Raw genomic sequence first — 20179 nt, forward strand, 5'->3', positions numbered from 1 at the left:
CATAGAAACCCTTGAAGTCTGAACACAGGACTAGCAGAGAAAGTAAATTATCGGCAAAGATGAATGTGTTTACCATGTTTATTATAGTTCCAATCACGCACCATATGCAAAACTTTCAAAAAAAAAAGTTTAAAAAAAAGATGCGGTGATGACCTCATCACACCGCGGTTCACCCTAATCACATGACTTATTAAGGTACTTTTGTGCACTTATTTTGCTGTCAGCATGTTACCGTTCAGCCTCAGGCTTCAGACCGTAGTCAGAAACCGCTGTTGTTTCCGGTCCGGTCCCGGACGGGACGCAAACGGTAACTAATCAAGTGGGACACCGTTGCTATGGAACAGGCTAGAAGCCGTTTATTTCTTTGCGTGTGTGCGTGCGTGCGTGCGTGCAGAGGAGGTGAGAGGAGAGGAGGTGTGAGGAGAGGAGGTGTGAGGAGAGGAGAGGAGGTGTGAGGAGAGGAGGGGAGAGGAGAGGAGGTGTGAGCGCGGAGCGGGGGAGTGTCGGAGAACCGTAAATTAAAAACAAAGTGTCTCCCCCAAAAGTTTTGGAGTCTTTCTTAACCCACTCTGGAGGCTGAGGGTTCTGAACGGGAAAGTGAACCAGAAGGAGAATCCGCCTTTGGCCATGGAGAAAATCTCCCGAGCATTTCTGACGACGGTCGGAAAAAGAGAAGTCATCGCGCAGGAAAGGTTCAACACTTGGATCAAACACTTATTTCAAAACTGATCAAACTTTTTCCTCTCCCTTCTGGAGCGCCCAAGGCAACGCCTCCTTTGTTGCTGCGCTGCCTCCATGACAACCGCAGTCACAAAAGTCCGAAAGAGGTCCGCGTAAGGTGGAAATTCTGCTATGTAGTCCTCAGAACGTCTACGTTTGATAGTTTCAGCATTGTATAGTGTAAATGCAAAAATCGGATACGGGTCAATTTTAAAAGATGATGTAAGCAGGTCGTCAAAGAAATCGGATATAGTCAGAAATTCGGATATGGGCATCAAGACCTGCAGTGTGAATGCAGCCCAGTGACAGTGTTATTAGATCTGTCATGAGATAAATTCTTTGTGCGATAATCAGTCACTACCCGTTATTAAGTAATTTAATGAATCTATTTTTAATCTAACCCCGTGAGTGAGTGCAAACGAGTGTTGCACATGTTTATGACTGCACAGCTGTTTTTTTGGTTACGTCAGTCATTTAGCATCTAATGAATGAAATGATTGAGATTTCACTCTGGTGTTATCGGTTCATTGATGAGGCTTGCTGTTGTTGAGAAAATATATTTAAGTATTTCTATTTCATTCCAGAAACCAAGCAAACTAGCTCCGGCTGGCTGCGGTGTGAGCCATGTTTGTCCAGCTGGCCGTGGGCGAGCTCCGAAGCTCTGGCCTTGGAGCTCTTTTGTTTGTCATGAAGGCATCAGGGCATCTGGCCGGCAGACTGAGGGCGTCTGCAGTATTGGGTGTTGTACTTTAGGGTTGAGCAGGAATAATGATATTCAGGACGTGCTGAGGTAACTTGTCTTTTATGAACATACTCATTAGGAGTTAGCAATAACTTTACATCTGAGGGCTACATGCTACATATCCCATCATGCATCATTCATGTCCCATAATGCATATTGATCAATCAAAGTGTCCCTTAACTGTGGTGCATTCAAATACAACAGAATAAATGTACAGTCAGGTCCATAAATATTGGGACAGCGACTCATTGTCAGCATTTTTGGATTTGAAATGAAACAAACAAGATGTGTTCCTCCACGGCTAATGTTTTTAGCACGTATTAGCCTGATGCTAACCCTTCTTGCTGCCAAGAAAGCAGCACTGGCCGCACAGATTAAAAAAATTATGAGCGAGCAGGTCCTTAATAATAATCATAACTAATAAAAGCACATTTAGAATATAGTCTACTGCAGCTTCCATGTGATTTTGCTGTTCCACGACAGCTACAGCCCCATGAACGGCTCTAGCAGATTTCACCATGCTAAACTTTGGCGTTTGCCGGTTGGACTAACACACAGTGACATCATCGCCCCGCCTCCCTCCTGTAAATGCTAACTGAAATTGTGTTTTGCAACACTATTCGCAGGGTGGATGTGAAAACGAAAATGCAATCCCCTCTTTGCATTTGTGTTTTAATTGACACAGAAGAAGCAATTTTTAAGTAGAAAATGAAAAAGCAATTCTCTTAATTTATTATAATTTTCAAGTTAGACATTTCTAACTAAATTTTGCTACACATTTACAAGAGAACTTTTTGAAAATTAAATGTCAAATACCATTTTCATTATCATTTTAATTAAGTGACAAAATGAGTGGTGTAGAAGAAGAACAAGAAGTGGTTTAGTGGATTTCTTTTTCTTGTTACTTTTGAGTCAACAAATGCAGCTTCATTTTGAAAATCAAAAAGCATTTCCAGTTTTGATTTTTTTTTTAAATTATTGTACACAAATGCTTCCATAGAGAATATTGCCCGAAACACTTCAGAACTCATCCTTCTGCTTTTGCCAGCAGCAACATAATCATTAAATACAAGAGAACCAGTTCCATTAGCAGCCATACATGCCCACGCCATGACATTACCACCACCATGCTTCACTGATGAGATTGTATGCTTTGGATCATGATCAGTTCCTTTCCTTCTCCATTCTCTTCTCTTTCCATGACTCTGGTACAAGTTGATCTTGGTCTCATCTGTCCATAGGATGTTGTATTAGAACTGTGAAGACTGTTTTAGATGTTGGTTGGCAAACTCTAGTCTGGCCTTCCTGTTTTTGAGGCTCACTAAGGTTTTACATCTTGTGGTAAACCTTCTGTTTAGGGAGTTTTCTTCAACAGGAACAGAATTATTCCTTCATCCATCACAGTTGTTTTCGGTGGTCTCCCGGGTCGTTTGGCGTTGCTGAGCTCCCCTGTGCGTTCTTTCTTTTTAAGAATGTTCCAAACAGTCATTTTGGTCACACCTAATATTTTTGCTATCTCTCTCATGGTTTTCCTTTGTTTTTCAGCCTAATGATGCCTTGATTCACTGATAGTGACAGCTCTTATTCCAAATGCTTACACCACACTTCAAAAACTCTGGACCTTTTATCTACGGAGCCTGTGATCTGAAATACTCCATTACTGACCAAAGTAACTACTGTTAGTAAGTACTGTTACTATGTAATTCATTAACCCAACACTGTTTATTAGTTAGTAGTTAAACCACGAGGAGCTGTCTAAAAGGGGTCTATGCTAAAAAGCATAGACTATATCATCACTGGACAGTAGAGCATCCCACCCCTCACCCCCCGGGTTCCAAATAGGAAGTAGCTGCTGTCTATAAATAAACATGCAGCTGTGACTCATTCTAAATAGAATTACCATTCTTGCTGTGAAACATTTTTCTTAATATAATAAAGTTTTTTTTTTCTCTAGTGCTAGTTATTCAAGTTATAAATTGACCAATCAGATGCCCCGGTAAAAGGTGTGGTGCCCACTGGCCCCACCTCGAATGTTTGATTGACAGCTTCTTCTGAGCAGCTTTCAGTGATGGGAACTAGCTTATCATGATTGGCAACTGGTTGCCCTAAAAACGTGACTCAGACCGCCTGACTAATGACTGTTTCCTGGCTCAAATTGGCAATTAGGTTTGTTGTTGTTATTGACAACAAAGATTATATCAGAGCATTATGTTGTTGGCTTCGGTATCTTTTAGAGCTGTTAAGCATTTTGGACCAATCATGTATGGAGTCCCAAACTGTTCATAATTGAATAAATAAATATGACCTCATGCAAATACACAATCACAATAAATCTCTCATCAATATATCAAAAAATCATGAAATTGTGAAAAATCTACAGAAACTCAGATCTCCAAATCAATATTTTCCTAAGTATCTTTTTTATTTCATGTTGCTGTTTTTCAGAATGACTTATTTATTTCATAATGAGCCTTTTCAGCAGAATGAGTCTGACAATCAAACCAGAAAAGGCGGAGACACATTTGTGATTGGCTACTTCTTTACTCAGACATAAGCAGCAGCACCCTGACTACATTGATGGAAGATGCATCAGTAAACGTGACGGTGCAAAGCATGCACCTCAACACTAGGGGGGAGTATGCACCTCAACACATCCACAGTGTTACCAGATTTGGTCGATTTTTGGCTCTAAATTTGCGGATAAAAATGGGCTATTGAAGGTTTTAAGGTTGGTTCTGCGTTTATTTTTTTCTCATGAAAATATAGTAGCGGACTACGTTGGGCTGGGAGGCTGTTGGAATCAAAGAGTCATATCAGTTGGTGAGGTCGACAACACCCACATGACAATGATTTCTATTGCTTTTAGAGGTGTCTAAAGGCCCGTACACACCGGGACGAATATTCGCCAGGCGTTATTCGCCAGCGTTTTTCGTCACGTTTTTTGTGTTCACACCCAGGCGATTTTCGCTGACGATGAGTGGAGTGAACATGCAATTTCATTCCCTGACATTAGATGGCGCTTAATGTAAAACAGAAATACTCCTGTACACAAGGTGGCGCTGCGCAACTTTACGCTTCTTAAAGTCGCTTTTCACTCAGAAGAAGAGAGCAAGTATTTACGCGCTTGTCAGAATCAAACAAAGAAAACATGAATATTTCAAGCACCAGTTGCTCCAACTGGTGCTTGGTTCGGGGATATTTTAGAATGTCCGTCATTATTGCTTCGCGGCAGTGTAGACGCTACTTGGCGTCTATCTTCTTCGCTGGTATGTGTGCTCAGCAAGGCAGTTTTGTGTTTGAGCGCCCCCAAGTTGTGTTTTACTGTAACTTCAGAAGCTCCAGACACGTGAGCAAAAGCGCCGTTCTCATTGGTCGAGTAGATTTCGACGCGACGCGTCGAAAAAAAAAAACGAACCCGAGGCGTTTTTTTTTTTCGACGCTTTAACGCCTGGCGTTTTTTCGCGTCGGTGTGCACACTCTCATTGGTGCCCTTTGTTTAGTCACGAGGCGTTAAACGTCGGCGAAAATCGCCGGCGAAATTCGTCCCGGTGTGAACAGGCCTTAAGGCCGCCTTTACACTGTAGGTCTTGATGCTCATATCCGATTTTCTGACTATATCCGATTTTTTTTTTTTTTGACGACTCGCTTACATCATCTTTTAAAAGTGACCCGTATCTGATTTTTGCATTTACACTATACAATGCTGAAACTATCAAACGTAGACGTTCTGAGGACTACGTAGCAGCATTTCCGCATTCCGCGGACATCCTTCAGACTAGGCCTGGTCGATAAATCGATCAAATGAATTAATTCGAATTTTTTGTTACGGGCGATTTCAAAAATAACTAAATCGAGTTTTTATTGGCGCATTTTTGGCTCCCCAGAGCTTCCGTAGCGTTAGTGTCACACGGTGACACGCGACAATCGGCACACAAAGCAGCTAGCGACAGCAGGGCTACCGGTGACAGTGGGAAGTTTGTTCCCAACAAAGGAATAAAATCATCTGTTGTTCAGAACTGGTCTGGGTTTACTGTTACAGACGTGGAGGAATAGACCCCCCACCCTGCCTAAAGCCCATCGGAGTCAAAGGCTACGTTCACACTGCAGGCTGAAACGACCCAATTCCGAATTTTTTGCCCCTAAGCGGCCCAATTCCGATCTTTTCATGACAGTCTGAACGACACAGATCCGATCTTTTCAATTGCGACCCAGGCCCCGTGGGTTTGCCGTCCTGATTCCGAATTGTAGCCGTTCTTTTCAATTGCGACCGCCGTCTGACCGGCCAGGCGACTTGATTCCGAACAGTACGTCATCGACACGCAACAAATGTCATCATTTTGCGTTGAAGTAGGCGGGAACGAGAACGTAAACATCAACCATGGTGGACGATGCTGCTGAGACCAGTCAGTGGAAGGGAAGGGAGGTCACTGATTGGATTAGTATTTGGGCTGATCGCTCTTTTCAGGCCAAACTCGGGGGCTCTTATCGCAACTGGACGGTTTTTGAAAAAAATTCCAGCTAATTGGCAGAGCGTGGTGTTGAACCTTTCCCGCGATGACTTTTTTTTCTTTCTCCCCTTTCCGACCGTGCTCAAGCGCGGGGGACCCGAGGCGATCATCCTCCTCCCTGTTCTGATCCTTAGATTCTCCAGAATGGGTTAATAAAGAGTCCATAGCATTTAATCTGGGGGAAACCTTCTTCTATTACCGTCATCCTGACCGTGACCGTGACTCTTGCTGCTTCATGATCATCATCATCTCCGTGGATAAGACGGGGTTTATTAATTTAATTAAAAACTTAGACCCCAGATATGAGCTGTATTGATAATCCTTTAGAAAACGGTGCTACTCTAGACTTAATCTAATCGAATAAATCTAAATTAGACAAAAACAAGACAAAAGTTATATAAAACAAGACACAATTATTTAAACACAAGTCCAAAAAGGGAGTAAGAAGAAAAATCTTATACTTAACTTTGATTCCAAGAGCGTGTTCATTTATTTATTATTCATCCCAGAAATGGGAGTTACATTTGTCTTGGGTTTGATTAAATAAAAGCAACATTTGCTTGAACTTGTCTGCCCTTTGTACTTATTGCTTTCCTTAAGAAGGGTGGGGGGGGGGGGGGGGGAAATCGGAAATCGAATTAAAAAAAATAAAATCGGAGATTTTTAGGCCATATCGCCCAGCCCTACTTCAGACTTTTGTGACTGCGGTTGTCATGGAGGCAAAGCGGCGACGGAAGGAGGCGTTGCCTTGGGCGCTCCTGAGGGGATGCACGGGGGAGGAAAAGAAGGAGGGTTGCTCGGCTCTCTCTGAGTTTTGAATGAGAAAGTGTTTGCAGACGTGATGTACTAACAGTTTGATCCAAGTGTTGAACCTTTCCTGCGCGATGACTTCTCTTTTCCGACCATGGTCAGAAATGCACGGGAGATTTTCACACAAAAGCACCTTAATAAGTCATGTGATCTCAGTTGGTGGTGTCCTGAATAGACGTCACTGACGTTCGACTCGCATTTACTGGGGAATATCCGATTTGTCTGCTTACATGGCACACGCAAATGCACATATCCGATTTGTTTCCGATTTATTTCCACATATGAGAGAGGCCTGTATCCGATCTGAGAAAATCGGAATCCATGCGCTTTTGTCCTGCTTACACGTTCACCGATCATATCCGATCTGTGCCACAAGAGAGGAAAAAAATCGGAATTGGGTCACTTGAACTATGCAGTGTAAAGGCGGCCTAAGTAGCTTTTACATACTATATATATATTTTAAATTCATATATTTTTATACATATATGTAAATATATTCTATTTATATATATAATATATATATATAGAGACATCATTTGTTGTTGTTGTTAAAGAAGAGAAACAGTCAGCCTTAAAAGCTCAAACTTCAATGAAAATGCAGTGTTGCAGGATTTCTAACAAATAAAAAAATATTACAAAGAATTTAAAAAAAATTGTAAACATTTAGGAGTTTTAGACCTCTTTGACATGTAAGATCCACTTTTTCCTTAAGTCTGAATCCATTGGAAACCTGCAAGAAAAGTTCAGTCTCTGAATGTTTAAATCTATATTACTATAATAGCCTAGTATGCTGTATACAAGTTTAGCAAAATAAAATGTACATTTATGTCGACAGCAAATTATACGTACATCATGCAGCATGTTGATAACATCCCTGCAGCATCATGAATGTCAACATGTGTATGATTAATGAAACCCCTGCAGCATTAAAAGAAAAAAAATTATAGTACTTACCTGTGAAATGATATACCTTCCTCCTTCATGGACTCAGTTCTCTGATTTTGGCAGTTGAAACCCGCACAATGAACTGGTATTATGCAAAAAATTTGTTCACAGGCATGCACTGCAGCAGTAACTTGACCTCACCAAGATGGCGGTGCTCTCCTCCCATCACTTGATGTCTCCTCTAGTGATATAACTCGTTGTTTGGAATGCCTCTAATCTTCTATGTACTGGAGCTCTGTGAACGCACCAGGACGTGTGTTTTTCCATCTCTCTCTGGCTGAGTTTGAAAGCTTGCTGTCCCGCTTTAACCCCAGAGGGAACAATACAACCAGTGGACCTGATTTATTGTTTATTATTAATTATTGTCTCCATGAAAATAAAAAATATCATAAGGTTCAGGAGTCCGGAGCAGGCCAGGTCTGCTGGCTGGAGCCGGGAAAACAGATGTGACGACAGACTGGATCTGTGAGCACAAACAGCGGAGCTGTGTTAGCTACAGAGTAGAGAAGAGCTCTGAGAGAATAGCATGAGGATTTTCAGATAAAAACTGTGCATTTTCTAATGCAAAAAAAAACAACATTTTGCATTGTCATTTATTGGGGTGTCATGATTTTCCAAATCCTCAATTCGATTGCATTTTCGATTCTAAGGTCACTGTTCGATTCGATTCTCGATTTTTACATTTATTCTTTTTAAAGCCCAGATTGTCATTTTTTAAACTAGACTTTAATGCAATATAATATCTGACCTTTGTTTGCAATGTACCACACTACATTGTCAAATTTAAAACTTTAATTGACAACATAATGTAATAATAACTTATACAGGGGTTGACATAGCCCAGAAATTTGCACTGGCCCACAGGGCCAGTAGTTTTTGAAAGTAACTGGCCCTGCCTGAAAGTTACTGGCCCGACACCGCGCACAGCGGGACCCGCCGCTCCGCAGGTGCTTGCAACTTTAGGGGGATCCGGGGGCATGCCCCCCCCCCGGAAAATTTTAACATGGTGTAATTTGGTGCATTCTGGTGACATCTAGCACTTATTTCTACACTTTTCATTGACTGAACATAGAGCATATCGAACTTAAATATGCTCTAGTCTGTTTCAGATGTTTTGAAGAGAGCACTACAGTGTAGTAGTAACACTAGTTAAGAAGTTTTCATGCTGCTTCTAATCACTGCTATTTCACATTTGTTCCTAATCAATAGTTAAGAAGTTTCATTTACTTTTCTGCTCTGACTGCCTTGAGGTTCTGCTTTTTGTTACTGTTGCAAAGTTACATTTACTATTTAGATCCTTAATTAAATTAAATAAAATTAAATTACTGAGATCATTCAGCTAACTAGAAATAGTTACTTCTTACAGTGTTGTAAAGAAAAACAAAATGAAGTAGTTTGACATTATACTGCATTTGAGTCTGAGATTCAGGTATTTGGAGTTGCCTTTGATTCTTTGACATTCAGCTTAAAGCTTAGTGCATACAGTTTCATCTTCAATGCAATCATTAAATATCTTGCTGGCCATACTACTAATTCCACCCATTACTCCATGTAACATATTCCTATCTATTCCTGCCATGTCTTCCACATCTCACATGCTTCAGTCTCTGAACACTAGCCACGTTTAAATGGGCAAAAGTAATCGGAATGAACGCCTGATCGGAAGGAAAATGCGTCATGTAAACACACCGTTCGGAATACTCTGCCCCGATCAGACTCGTTCAGATCTAAATTTCTTTCCTATGGAGATAGGTGGGTCATACCGATTGTTTATCCGATCGTGGAGCATGTAAACGGTTCATTCCGACCGTGTGTCACTACTGCTCTGGGTTACGTCATGCATAGACGGTGTTTCGCTGAGAGAAAGCTTTGAAGCGCATACGGGACCGGCCAGCTGCTCTGCGGAGGCCCCGTGAAAAGCGCCGCTCTGCTCTCGCCCCGCTGGCGAGGGAGATGTGGGGGAGGAGCTCTTCGTGACCCAGCACCCGAGCTCTGCGTCCCGTTTCGGGTGCCTGTGGACCGAGTGAACCATGTCTCAGAGTCTGAGCAGAGCAGCCAGATTTTTTAATGTGTGTTTGAGGGGAGGGTGCTTTCTTACGCGTGCGTTTTGTTGTATGTAATATGTGGGAGACATGGATCCGTCCCGTCGCTCTGGGTTAGCGGCTGCCGGCTTTAGGAGAACCGCGTCTGAGAAGAGCATGGACCGCCAGCACACACATTGGCTTTGGGGCGGTGTGTGCTCAGAGCACAAATGCCTCTTGGTGCTAAGAAACCGTTGAAACAAACACAAGGATTTGTGTTTCCAGTTGTGTCCCGACAAAATAAAGACTGATGTTATTCCCAGACATTTGCGTGCAGCCAAGATGCAGATTACAGCTTTTCCCGCATGGTCCTGGATTTTGTGTCAATCAAAAGGCTAATGTTGTTATCGCGTGTTAGCCTTCCAGCTCTGTTTCATTCACAAAAACGCACTGATCACATAGATTAAATATAACGATGAGCGAACAGACACTTCATAATATTCATGACATTGATAAAAGCACGTTTGGAAGATTGTCTCGTATTACGGAGCTGCAGCACATGCTGTCTGTCTGTGGCAGCGGTTTGTTTACAACGGGACCTAGTTTGGCATCCGGGTAATTTTACACTACTGCGCATGCCCAGATGATTCATTCCGACTGAAAGTGTGAACCATGGGAACGTTTGTTCTAATCGGAAAAAGGTTTTCTGTGCCCGTGTGCACGGGTGAATTTTAACCCGACCATTGATCCGATCAAGATATTCTGCCCATGTAACCGCGGCTACTGATGCCAAGCTGCTGATGGAAAAGTTTCATCAACCAGGAAGTGAAGTTGGTTCCCAGGTCTGTCAGAATTTCATCAGGTATTCCTACCCTGGAGAAAAACTGAATTAACGCTCTCATGACTGCAGGAGCTGTAATGGTGTGCCGGGGAAAAGCTTCTAGGAACCGTGTAGCATAATCAGAGACCACCAGGATTTACTCGTGACTCGGGATGGGTATTGTTAAGGTTACTACTACTCTTATTGATACTGCTTATCGATCCGGCATTTTAACGGTAGTCTTATTGATACTTTTTGAGGACGAAAAATAAACAAATAAATAAAAAATGGCAAATTATGAACACAAAGTGTTTTATTTTGTCATTATGTAACAGCATTGTTTTTTAACAAAACATTTGACTTTATACATGAGAATGTTCCAATAAAAACATGGAATGCACATGGATGTGCTAGACCAGGGGTCTGCAACCTGAACCTCTCTAAGAGCCATTTGGATCAGTTTCCCACTGAGATGAAAGCACAGGGAGCCACAACACTAGATGTGTTAGAAAAAAGGTTTTTGCCGATAAATAATGATAGTTCATTTGACAATACTTGTATTGATTCAAAATGCTGTCAGGATATTTATTTTATTATTTGTATTCTTTATGAGAGTGATCTTTCCTTTGATCTTTTGTCCATTTTTCACAACCTTCAATAGACTTTTCTGTCTGTCAAGCACCAGAGCAAAGATGAGTGGGATGATGGAAACAAATTCACTTTGATGTAGACTCCTTTTTATTTATTTTCTTGAAATCCATTTAACCCAAATCATTACATTAATTTTATGGATGTCAACTATGTTTTAATAGGAAGCAGCTGTTAGTTTGTTGGTTGTGGTCTGGAATCATACGGTCATCGTAGCAGCAAGTTGACAGTGGGGGCGCCCTGACGCAAATTTAATTCGTTTTAAGCGAAAATGGGTGATCTTAGTCTAAGGGGATGAAAGGATTTTTTTATTTTTTTGGGCGCTCACGTGTCCCCTGCGAGATCGCCACCAACTCTGTCAGCTTTCACAGCTGCAGACACGCTCACTCAGTGTGCTTATGATGCTCTCTTCCTTCTGCCTGCTCGGTACTACCTGACGGTGTTAAAGGCACGACGACCCTCTGAGAACATGGTGGTTATTTTACAAAAACACAGAGAGCCGCAGCATTTTGGACCGTTTAGCTCTTTCCGCCATCCTAAAACTTTGGCAGCGTTCCTGTGCGCGCCCCCCGCATACTGTCTAAACAACAGCCCCGCCCCCCGTGCACACAAATAGTCAGACAGACCTCTCCTCTTCAGAGAGAATAGCGAAACTAATATAATCATTAATTAAAGCAAAATTGACTGACTTGTAGAGTTAATTATGGCAGATAACGTTTATATCTTGTGGGACCCAAAAAAAGCGACTTCTCCAGTACCGATAGCAGAACCGTTGAGGTCAGATCTTAACGATACTGCTGATATTGCTGATGTTCTCACTGTTTGGCCTCACCATCCCTCCCAGTGGCATCTTTTGGCTTTAGGTGGCACTCAAAGTGTTATGTATCAGTTTAGCTTTCGGCTGTCATATCAGTCATGTTTTCGACTACATTTCTCAGAAGTCCTGTGCTGGACTTGGTGTAATCCTATGGGCTCCCCTTTGTTTTGCATCTTCTTGGTGTTTTCTCTGTGTTCTATTTTCCTCCATTATCACCGGTCTTTTGCATTTCTCTGGTCGCGACTTGTTTTCGAATCTAGAATTCCGCTTTGTTTAAGTAAGACATATGGTCCTACGACCATTTAGTATTATTTCTGCCATGGATCTCTGGTTTATTGATGCATGCCACTATGTCATCCCTTGTGTTTGTGCAGCACGTCCTTAATTCAATCTTTGGTTGTATAATTAAGAATTTGTCTCTGTTGGGCCACCTGAATTTTGCTATGTGCATTTTTCCCCACGGCCATCTTGTTTTCTTGTTCTGGGTAGCTCAGTCCTTTACCTCCGTGTTCCTGTTGTTCTGGATGTTTGTCTTTTTTTTTGGTCTCTAATTCTCGATGCTATGAGTGGTTTTGTTATGACGCTGACTGTTTGGATCTTTGGTCTCCCTCCACTTGTTTTCTGATAGTCAATCCTCTCCCGTCATAATTCCGCTTTGACTTTCAGGGCTGCGTCACTTCTCACGATTTGTGCAGCTGCACTGTGTCCTGTTTATCTGTTCCTCTTCTAGGAATTATGAAAAAGAAAATTTCTACATGTTCTGCTGCAGCTACGCATATATCTGCGTTACCTTTTCACCAGTACAGAGTTCCCTTGTTTTATTGCAGGAGTTTCTTTCTAAAAAATAACCACGATCGCTGAAATCCAAGGAGTCTGATTACAGAAGTTTATGGCAGTAAAACTCCTCACTGACTAAATATACTTTTCTCAGACAGACATGAACATTTTCATCCTTTTCTCTTGTTTGAAATCTCAAACTTTCATGGAAATTAAGTCCAGGATCTTAGAATAAAAACAAAGATCTGATGGATCAAAGATTTCTGTTGATCTGAAGAGCTCCGCGTTTCTGTACAGGAGACACGGCACGGACTGAGGAGATTGATTGACAGGGTCTCCAGCCAATCAGGACACAGAACAGGGTGCTGTTTAAAAAATGCAGCATAATCGCTCTAAAAAATAAACTAAACCGGTAAAGACGAACTGCGACGTAGAAAGAGAAGACTCTCTTCTGTTATGTTTGACAGGAATTTTAGAGGGTTTCAGGTTGGAGCACAGACTGCAGAAGGGGGAAATAAAATGTCACTTCTTGATCATGTGGGCAGATAAAAAAACACGGGCCTCTGATATTGTTCAGTGGGCCTGACCAAACATGGGGGCAAGCCGGATTAAGCCCACGGGCCGTAGTTTGCCCACCCCTGAACTAGTGTGAAATATATGACTGAGCAGTTTTCGACTTTTATTGGTGTTTGCCAATACACAAATTCATTTAAAAGTATAAAAAGGGCTTTTTCTTATGTTTGTATTCCTGCAGCACTCCCCCAGCATTGGATGACTGAAGAGGAAGATCAATGCAACCAGCAGAGGAACTTTAAAGTGGAACAGGAAGAACCGGAACATCCACAGACTAAAGAGGAATCAGGGGAGGTCTTCATCAGTCAGGATGAAGATCAGATTGATCTGAAGCAGGAGACTGATACCTTGATGGAGATTCCTACTTATGAGGAAGATGAGAACAGTGAAGCAGATCTAAACAATCAGCAGAGGAACTTCAGAGTGGAACATGAGGAACCAGAACCTTCACAAACTGAAGAGGAACAAGGGGAGCAACAATTTCAACAGATTAAAGAGGAACCAGAACCACAACAGATTAAAGAGGAATCAGGGGAACTCTGCATCAGTCAAGATGAAGATCAGCTTGATCTGAAGCAGGAGACTGATACCTTGATGGAGATTCCTACTTTTGAGGAAGATGAGAACAGTGAAGCAGATCTAAACAATCAACAGAGCTTTAATGTAACTGATAGTCATGATGGAGGAAACCAACATGTAGAATCAACATCAACTACAGATGAAGAGACAGAATCAACATCAACTACAGATGAAGAGACAGACCCACAGAACAGAGATCAGAGGAAGAGGAGAGACAGAGGTCATGTCCAAAATGGGTCTGATGAAAGATATTGTGCATCTAAAAAATGTGGTAAAAAGTTTAGTGGGCGGCCTCAGTTGAAATTTCACATGAGAACTCAAACAGGAAGGAAGACATTTTCTTGTAAAAACTGTGAAAAAAGTTTCAGTTATAAATTTAATCTCAAAACACACATGAGAACTCACACAGGAGAGAAGCCTTTTTCTTGTAAAGAATGTAAAAAAAGTTTTAGTCAATTATCTAGTCTCAAATCACACATGAGAACTCACACAGGAGAAAAGCCTTTTTCATGTAAAGAATGTGATGCAAGTTTTAGTCACAAATATAGTCTAGAAACACACATGAGAACTCACACAGGAGAAAAGCCTTTTACTTGTAAAGAATGTGATGCAAGTTTTATTCACAGATCTAGTCTCAAAACACACATGAGAACTCACACAGGAGAAAAGCCTTTTACTTGTAAAGAATGTGATAAAAGTTTTAGTCACAGATCTAGTCTCAAATCACACATGAGAACTCACACAGGAGAAAAGCCTTTTACTTGTAAAGAATGTGATTCAAGTTTTAGTCAAATATCTCATCTCAAATCACACATGAGAACTCACACAGGAAAAAAGCCTTTCCCTTGCAATAAATGTGATGCCAGTTTTAGTCGAATATCTATTCTAAAAACACACATGAAAACTCATGCAGGTGAGAGATAGTTTTTATGGCTGATAAATGGCTCAGTCATAAATGTAATCTAGTAAAATACATTAGAACTCACACAGGTGAGAAGCTTTTCTTTTTTAACGAAAACATTTTTTTATAAAGGATTTACAGAAAGATTTCAACTACGAAAACAGAAAAACATAGAGCAGAAAACTTGTACAGTATATGGGAAAATATTGTGAAAAAGCCATTTGGTCGTTTTTTATTTTTTTTATTTTTGTTTTTAAAAGAAAGAACTTTTTTTGTTTATATACAAAAAAGAAAAATGTTGGAATATTTCAAGCCTTAGTTTAATTTAGTGAATTTATTGTATAAGTTTAAATAAAACGATGGGAAAAAAGAACATTCTAACAAATGTTTGTCAAAAACATTTAGTGATCATGTTTAACCCTTATGCTATCCTAGACACTTTACCATTGGGAGTTGGGTCATCTAGACCCACTAGACAGTGCCCTGAACAATTTTTCTTCAATGATTTGTGATCTTCACTGGTGTCCATGGATTACATGAATATGTCCCACCTTTGTTATGGTAGGGAGAACACGTCAATGTAAGGGTGGGGGGCATCTAAGATAGCACAAGGGTTACAAAGTGTGTTGTGTCCTTCCTGCCAGCGAGTGCTTTGGTATTGGAGGGGTAAATTATCTCAGTCAGACTGGTGGACTGGTTGTATTCTGCACCATCCCATATTGCCAAAATTGCCTAAATCTTTTTCAGTAACTACCCCCAATCTGGTGGCCTCAATGACACAGAGCATTGATGTAGTAATTCAGTTCAAAGGAGGCATTAACTACATTTTGTCCTGCCATTGTTTTTTTTTTTTTATTATTTTAGACAAAACTTATTTAGTTGACCATTGTTGTATTTTCTGATAAGACAATGTTTATGTTGTCAAAGTGTGTACATTATTATGAGAAATGTTTTGTAAACATCTTTGATTTTTTTGTCATATTTTCATTGTTGTTTTAGGCTAAAAGAAGGGACTTCAGTTTTTAATTTGTCAAGGCATGTGAGCTAGTAACCATCGAGTGAAAAAAGATTTTCTTTTAAATCCACTAACTAATGGAATCACCATGAATCAGCAAATTCTGCAGCTTCAATATGCAATGTTTTAAAACATAAAGTGTTGCAGAACTTTTAGGATGGAGAAACTGTGGAGAACATTTTCATGTGAATCATCTTCTAAGCTGTTTGTTCCCTTTTGGGGTCATGAAGGCAGGGGACATCCTGCATCCAGTCTGTCACAGGGCCCATGCACTCTCACATTCACATCTAGGGACAATTTAGACCAACCAATCGATCTATGAAGCACGTTTTGGATGGAAGCTGGAGTCCCCAGAGGAAACTCACACATGCACAGGGGCAAACATGCAAACTCTACTGTTTTCAGATCCTCCAACCAGGACTTGAACAGAGTGCCTTCTTGCTTTGAGACAAGAGCGCTAACCACTGCACCACCGTGCAACCCGACAACAATCAGGTTTATGTTTTTGTTGTTTATGTTACTGCTGAACGTAACCATAATATTGATGGAAACTTGTTTGAAGTAACAAACCCCATTTCTTTCTTTTTATATAAATCTTTGTGTTTGTATCAATTTTGTTTATTTTGATCTTTGGTTCTAAATTAGGCTGATTTAATACATATAGTTTAAACTTTTTCATACATCCTGTAAAAATACACACCTATAGTAACTGTACAAACATATTCTATTAAAAAGCAAGAATCGTGTTTCGGTCTGTGAAACGTTGAGCTTAATTCATGAATTCAATTGGATCGCCACCTAAGGAACGATCCACAGTCTTAGTAGAACCGCATCCCTACCATTTAGTGAGGAAAGAATTTTCCTAAAAATTTATTCAAAAAGATTTGGATAAAGAACCAGACTGGTGTTTGTGTCTGGTGTTCTTGTGATTCATGTTTTCTAGTAGACATTAGAACTGTTCCTCTGTTCTTTTTGGTTCTCAGTGTTCTGTTCCAGTCCTTACTGTGAAGAATAAAGTGGACGTGAACATCAGTCAGAAGTGTGGAGTCTTTCCCACAGTGTGGGTTTCTGCTGTTTGTTAGTTCTCTGCTGGTTCCAAAGCTGGACTCTGTTCCAAAAAAGTTCAAGGGTAAATTAATTGATGTTCTACACTTTTGGTTCCAAATCTGCATGGAACTTTAAATATGAAGGACTGCATTCACTGTGAAACACGTATTTATTCAAAGACGTGAGCATAAAATGACTTAAGGAGAATAAATGTTAAAACTTTTAGACTAAATGGAGACTGAAGCATTTTTCTTTTTAAATATCTGTGAAAAATATCACATTTATCTAAAAATCAGAATCACCCTCCAGAACAACTGTTTTTCCTGTTTTTATTGGACTAATGTTCACCATCTGCTGAGGAGAAATATTTAATGTTGACAGGGCTCCAGACTAACTTTTTTCACTAGGAGCACAGTGGCCCCCAACTGAAAATTTTAGGGGCACAACCAGAAAATTAAGGGGCGCATACCGTAAATCAACATTCTAACCAGATCTACTCATTTCCACTGTACTATTAATAAATACTTTAATGATAGATGCAGAAATTGCTGTTTCAAATTCAGTGTCACATTTTAATCTGCACTTTTGAAGATGCAACAACAAGGTAAACTGACAGCAGCATCGCTGTCATGACAGTACAAATAGTAAAGAAAATACCATACATTTAGAATCATAAAAAGGTTTTTAGTAACAAAGTGAGTAACCTTTCGGTCATTTCATAGTTACAAACAATACTTAAATGTATGTAAACATTAAGGGATGGAAATTCATCTTGGTGACACCAAATAGGTGCAGCCAAGATGCACAATAAGCGCATTCTTTTTTAAAACTTGTCCTGTCCAACAGCTGGGCAGACAGATGAGAGCTGAGGGTGTCTTGTGTTGGACATATTTTACTTTAACTACAGGGGTTATTAAACTTCATACAAACCAAAGGTATGTCTGAATAAACCCCTTTTGTAATTGAGGCCAAACTTTATTGATTTCAACCATGTTTAAAAATCTTTGGTGTTGGACCGGACGGAAAAGGAAAGAGGGGAAGAAGAGAGAGGGACGTTGGGGGGGGGGTTAGGAGAGTGATAATAGGAGGGGAAGGGGGATAAGACAATCAAGCAGCATAAAGCAACAAGTTTACTGGTTGTTTATCATTACGGTAAGGTTCAAATGTAGTACAAAAAGGGCGGAGCCTGTCCACACACACACTCAAATGTTATGAACACACCTGCTAGCTGCAAAAATGTCCACAGGTCAACATGTACACAAAACAGATAGTGTTCACACGCATACTTATGCCTTTAAACCAACTAGTGTGAGATATTTCATTCATTCAATCATGCAAACTATTAGTGCAAAGGTGAGCTAACACCTGTGCTCAGGTGAGTGTTTATGTTCTTCTAAAATGGATGGTGGAACGTGAAAAGAAGGAGGGAGAGTGCCCAGCCATCCCCACCCCAAGACCCCCACCGCAGCAGCAGCGGCAGCCGGAACCCCCCCCCAACGACACAGCAGCAGGCAGGGGACAACCGCCCCCCCGGGCGACCAAATCCGCCACCCAGGCCAGGACCAGCAGGACCGCCGTGAGGCCCCCAGAGCCAGAGAGAAGGGAAGCATGGGGGGAAGGAGAGCAACGCTGCACAGATCACCTGGGGCCTGTTTCAGAAAGGAGGTTAAGTGTAAACTCTGAGTGCGTTAACCCTGAAATCAGGGAAACCCTGGGTTTTCCGTTTCAGAATGGGAGGTTTGTTAAACCAGAGAAAGCAGAGTAAGTCAAACCCGTTTCTGAAAGAGAGGTAACTTTTACTCGGAGTCAGTATCCATGGTTACTTATGCTGTGAACCTAACCTGGTCGGGAGCAGGTTTTATTCTCCAAACTCAAAGTTTATGCCGGTCCCCTCCCCTTTTTAAAGACGAAGCGGTATTTTTCGCTTTAACCTTCACTGCCCAAATGTCCGTCACACAGAGACGGTCTAAGTGACAAGAATGGCTTGTTCTTTTTTGGAGGACCCAATAGACGAGGAGGCTGCATTAATTCGTAGAGAATTACATTTACGAGGATTTTGAGAAGACTCGATTCTTTTTTTCATTTTTAGCTGCTGCCATGTTCTTTTAATTCCTGCAGGATTGCATCTACATGAAAATGAAATCAGGGACATTGAATTAGATTAATGTAACAATTACTTTTTGGAAACACAATTTTCTAGCACTGCTTACTTTCTTAATCCCATATAAACCTATACCACTTGATCAATACAAGGGTAGTGTTGCAGCGTGTGTGTGCTGAGCGGGGTGCGATCCACGAGAGAGAAGGGGAGGGGCGATTGCAGGTGCAGATGGGGGGGGGGGGGGGGTGAGCACGGAGCAGAGGTGTGTGCGTAGAATATATTGTGTGTTCGGAGGACGGAGCACTAAGTTAAATAAAGAGAAGGTGTCATTCCCAGAATAACTGTTTTGGAGTCATTCCTAATCCGCTCTGGAGGTTGAGGGTTTCCAACGGGAAGTGAACCCCGAAGGAGAATTCCCTTCGGCCCTGAAGGAAATCTCCCCTGCGCTTCTGACCACGGTCGGAAAGACAAGAGAAAAGAAAGGAGAAGTCTTCGCGCAGCGAAAGGTTCAACATTAGACAAAAGTTCACTTTTAAAAACACAATTGCATGTATTAAAATTAAACTGACCAACGTTTGCAAGAGGGGAAGGTTAACAAAAAAGTCCTCTAAACATTATCAACGTTAAATGCATTTCCCCCCAGATTGGTTCTGTACACTATGCAGCATTTCATGCATTTACACCAGGAATAACACTTCAAAAGTACACCTAAATATCCCCATTTTTTATTTCACACCGTACGCTATTTAAAAAATTATTACAGCCAATATTTTATAACAATGATTTAAATGCAAACTTAGACATTAACTTGAGCAGCTATGTTTTCCACGCTAACTGTCTCTGTTTTCCAGATGCAGCGGTGTTGCTTTTCTTCTGGAATATGTGCTCATATTCACTGTAACTCTGCAGCAGCACGTCAAGTTCAGCTGGCGAAAAATACGCAGACCTCTTTTTTTCTACTGTTGCCATGGTGACTCGTAATATCTGCGCTCCATTGATAATGGCTTCTTATAGTCGCGGTGCTCACGCTCACCTCCGAATCAGTCCACTCAGAGTTGATTGATCTAACTCGGATCAGCTTCTCTGAAACAGAAAACTCAGAGTTGTTAATCTCCCGATTGACCAACTCAGAGTTCAAGTTCAACCTCAGAGTTG

The 20179-nt window shown here is 41.1% G+C and overlaps 2 protein-coding genes across 5 annotated transcripts in view; both read left to right on the forward strand.

Annotated features, from left to right (window-relative positions):
* Positions 1 to 16908, forward strand: part of LOC144987744 (uncharacterized) — a 202143-nt gene extending 185235 nt beyond the window's left edge. For 2 of the 4 annotated variants that reach the window (XM_078937060.1, XM_078937055.1), the window contains exon 2: positions 13563 to 16908. In XM_078937060.1, coding sequence (XP_078793186.1) covers positions 13563 to 14884 — 1322 coding nt within the window. In that variant the 3' untranslated portion in view covers positions 14885 to 16908. Of the gene's footprint in view, positions 1 to 1532; positions 3145 to 13562 lie in introns of those variants that run through there. The other 2 variants (XM_078937064.1, XM_078937062.1) reach the window with 2 other exon arrangements.
* The window catches only part of LOC144987947 (uncharacterized), a 199156-nt gene that overhangs the window by 52552 nt on the left and 126425 nt on the right, over positions 1 to 20179 (forward strand). The gene's annotated exons all lie outside the window — the stretch shown is intronic.

This window comes from Oryzias latipes, chromosome 2 (genome assembly GCF_053564925.1).
Source record: "Oryzias latipes strain Hd-rR chromosome 2, Olatipes_Hd-rR_3.1".
Lineage (NCBI taxonomy): Eukaryota > Metazoa > Chordata > Actinopteri > Beloniformes > Adrianichthyidae > Oryzias > Oryzias latipes.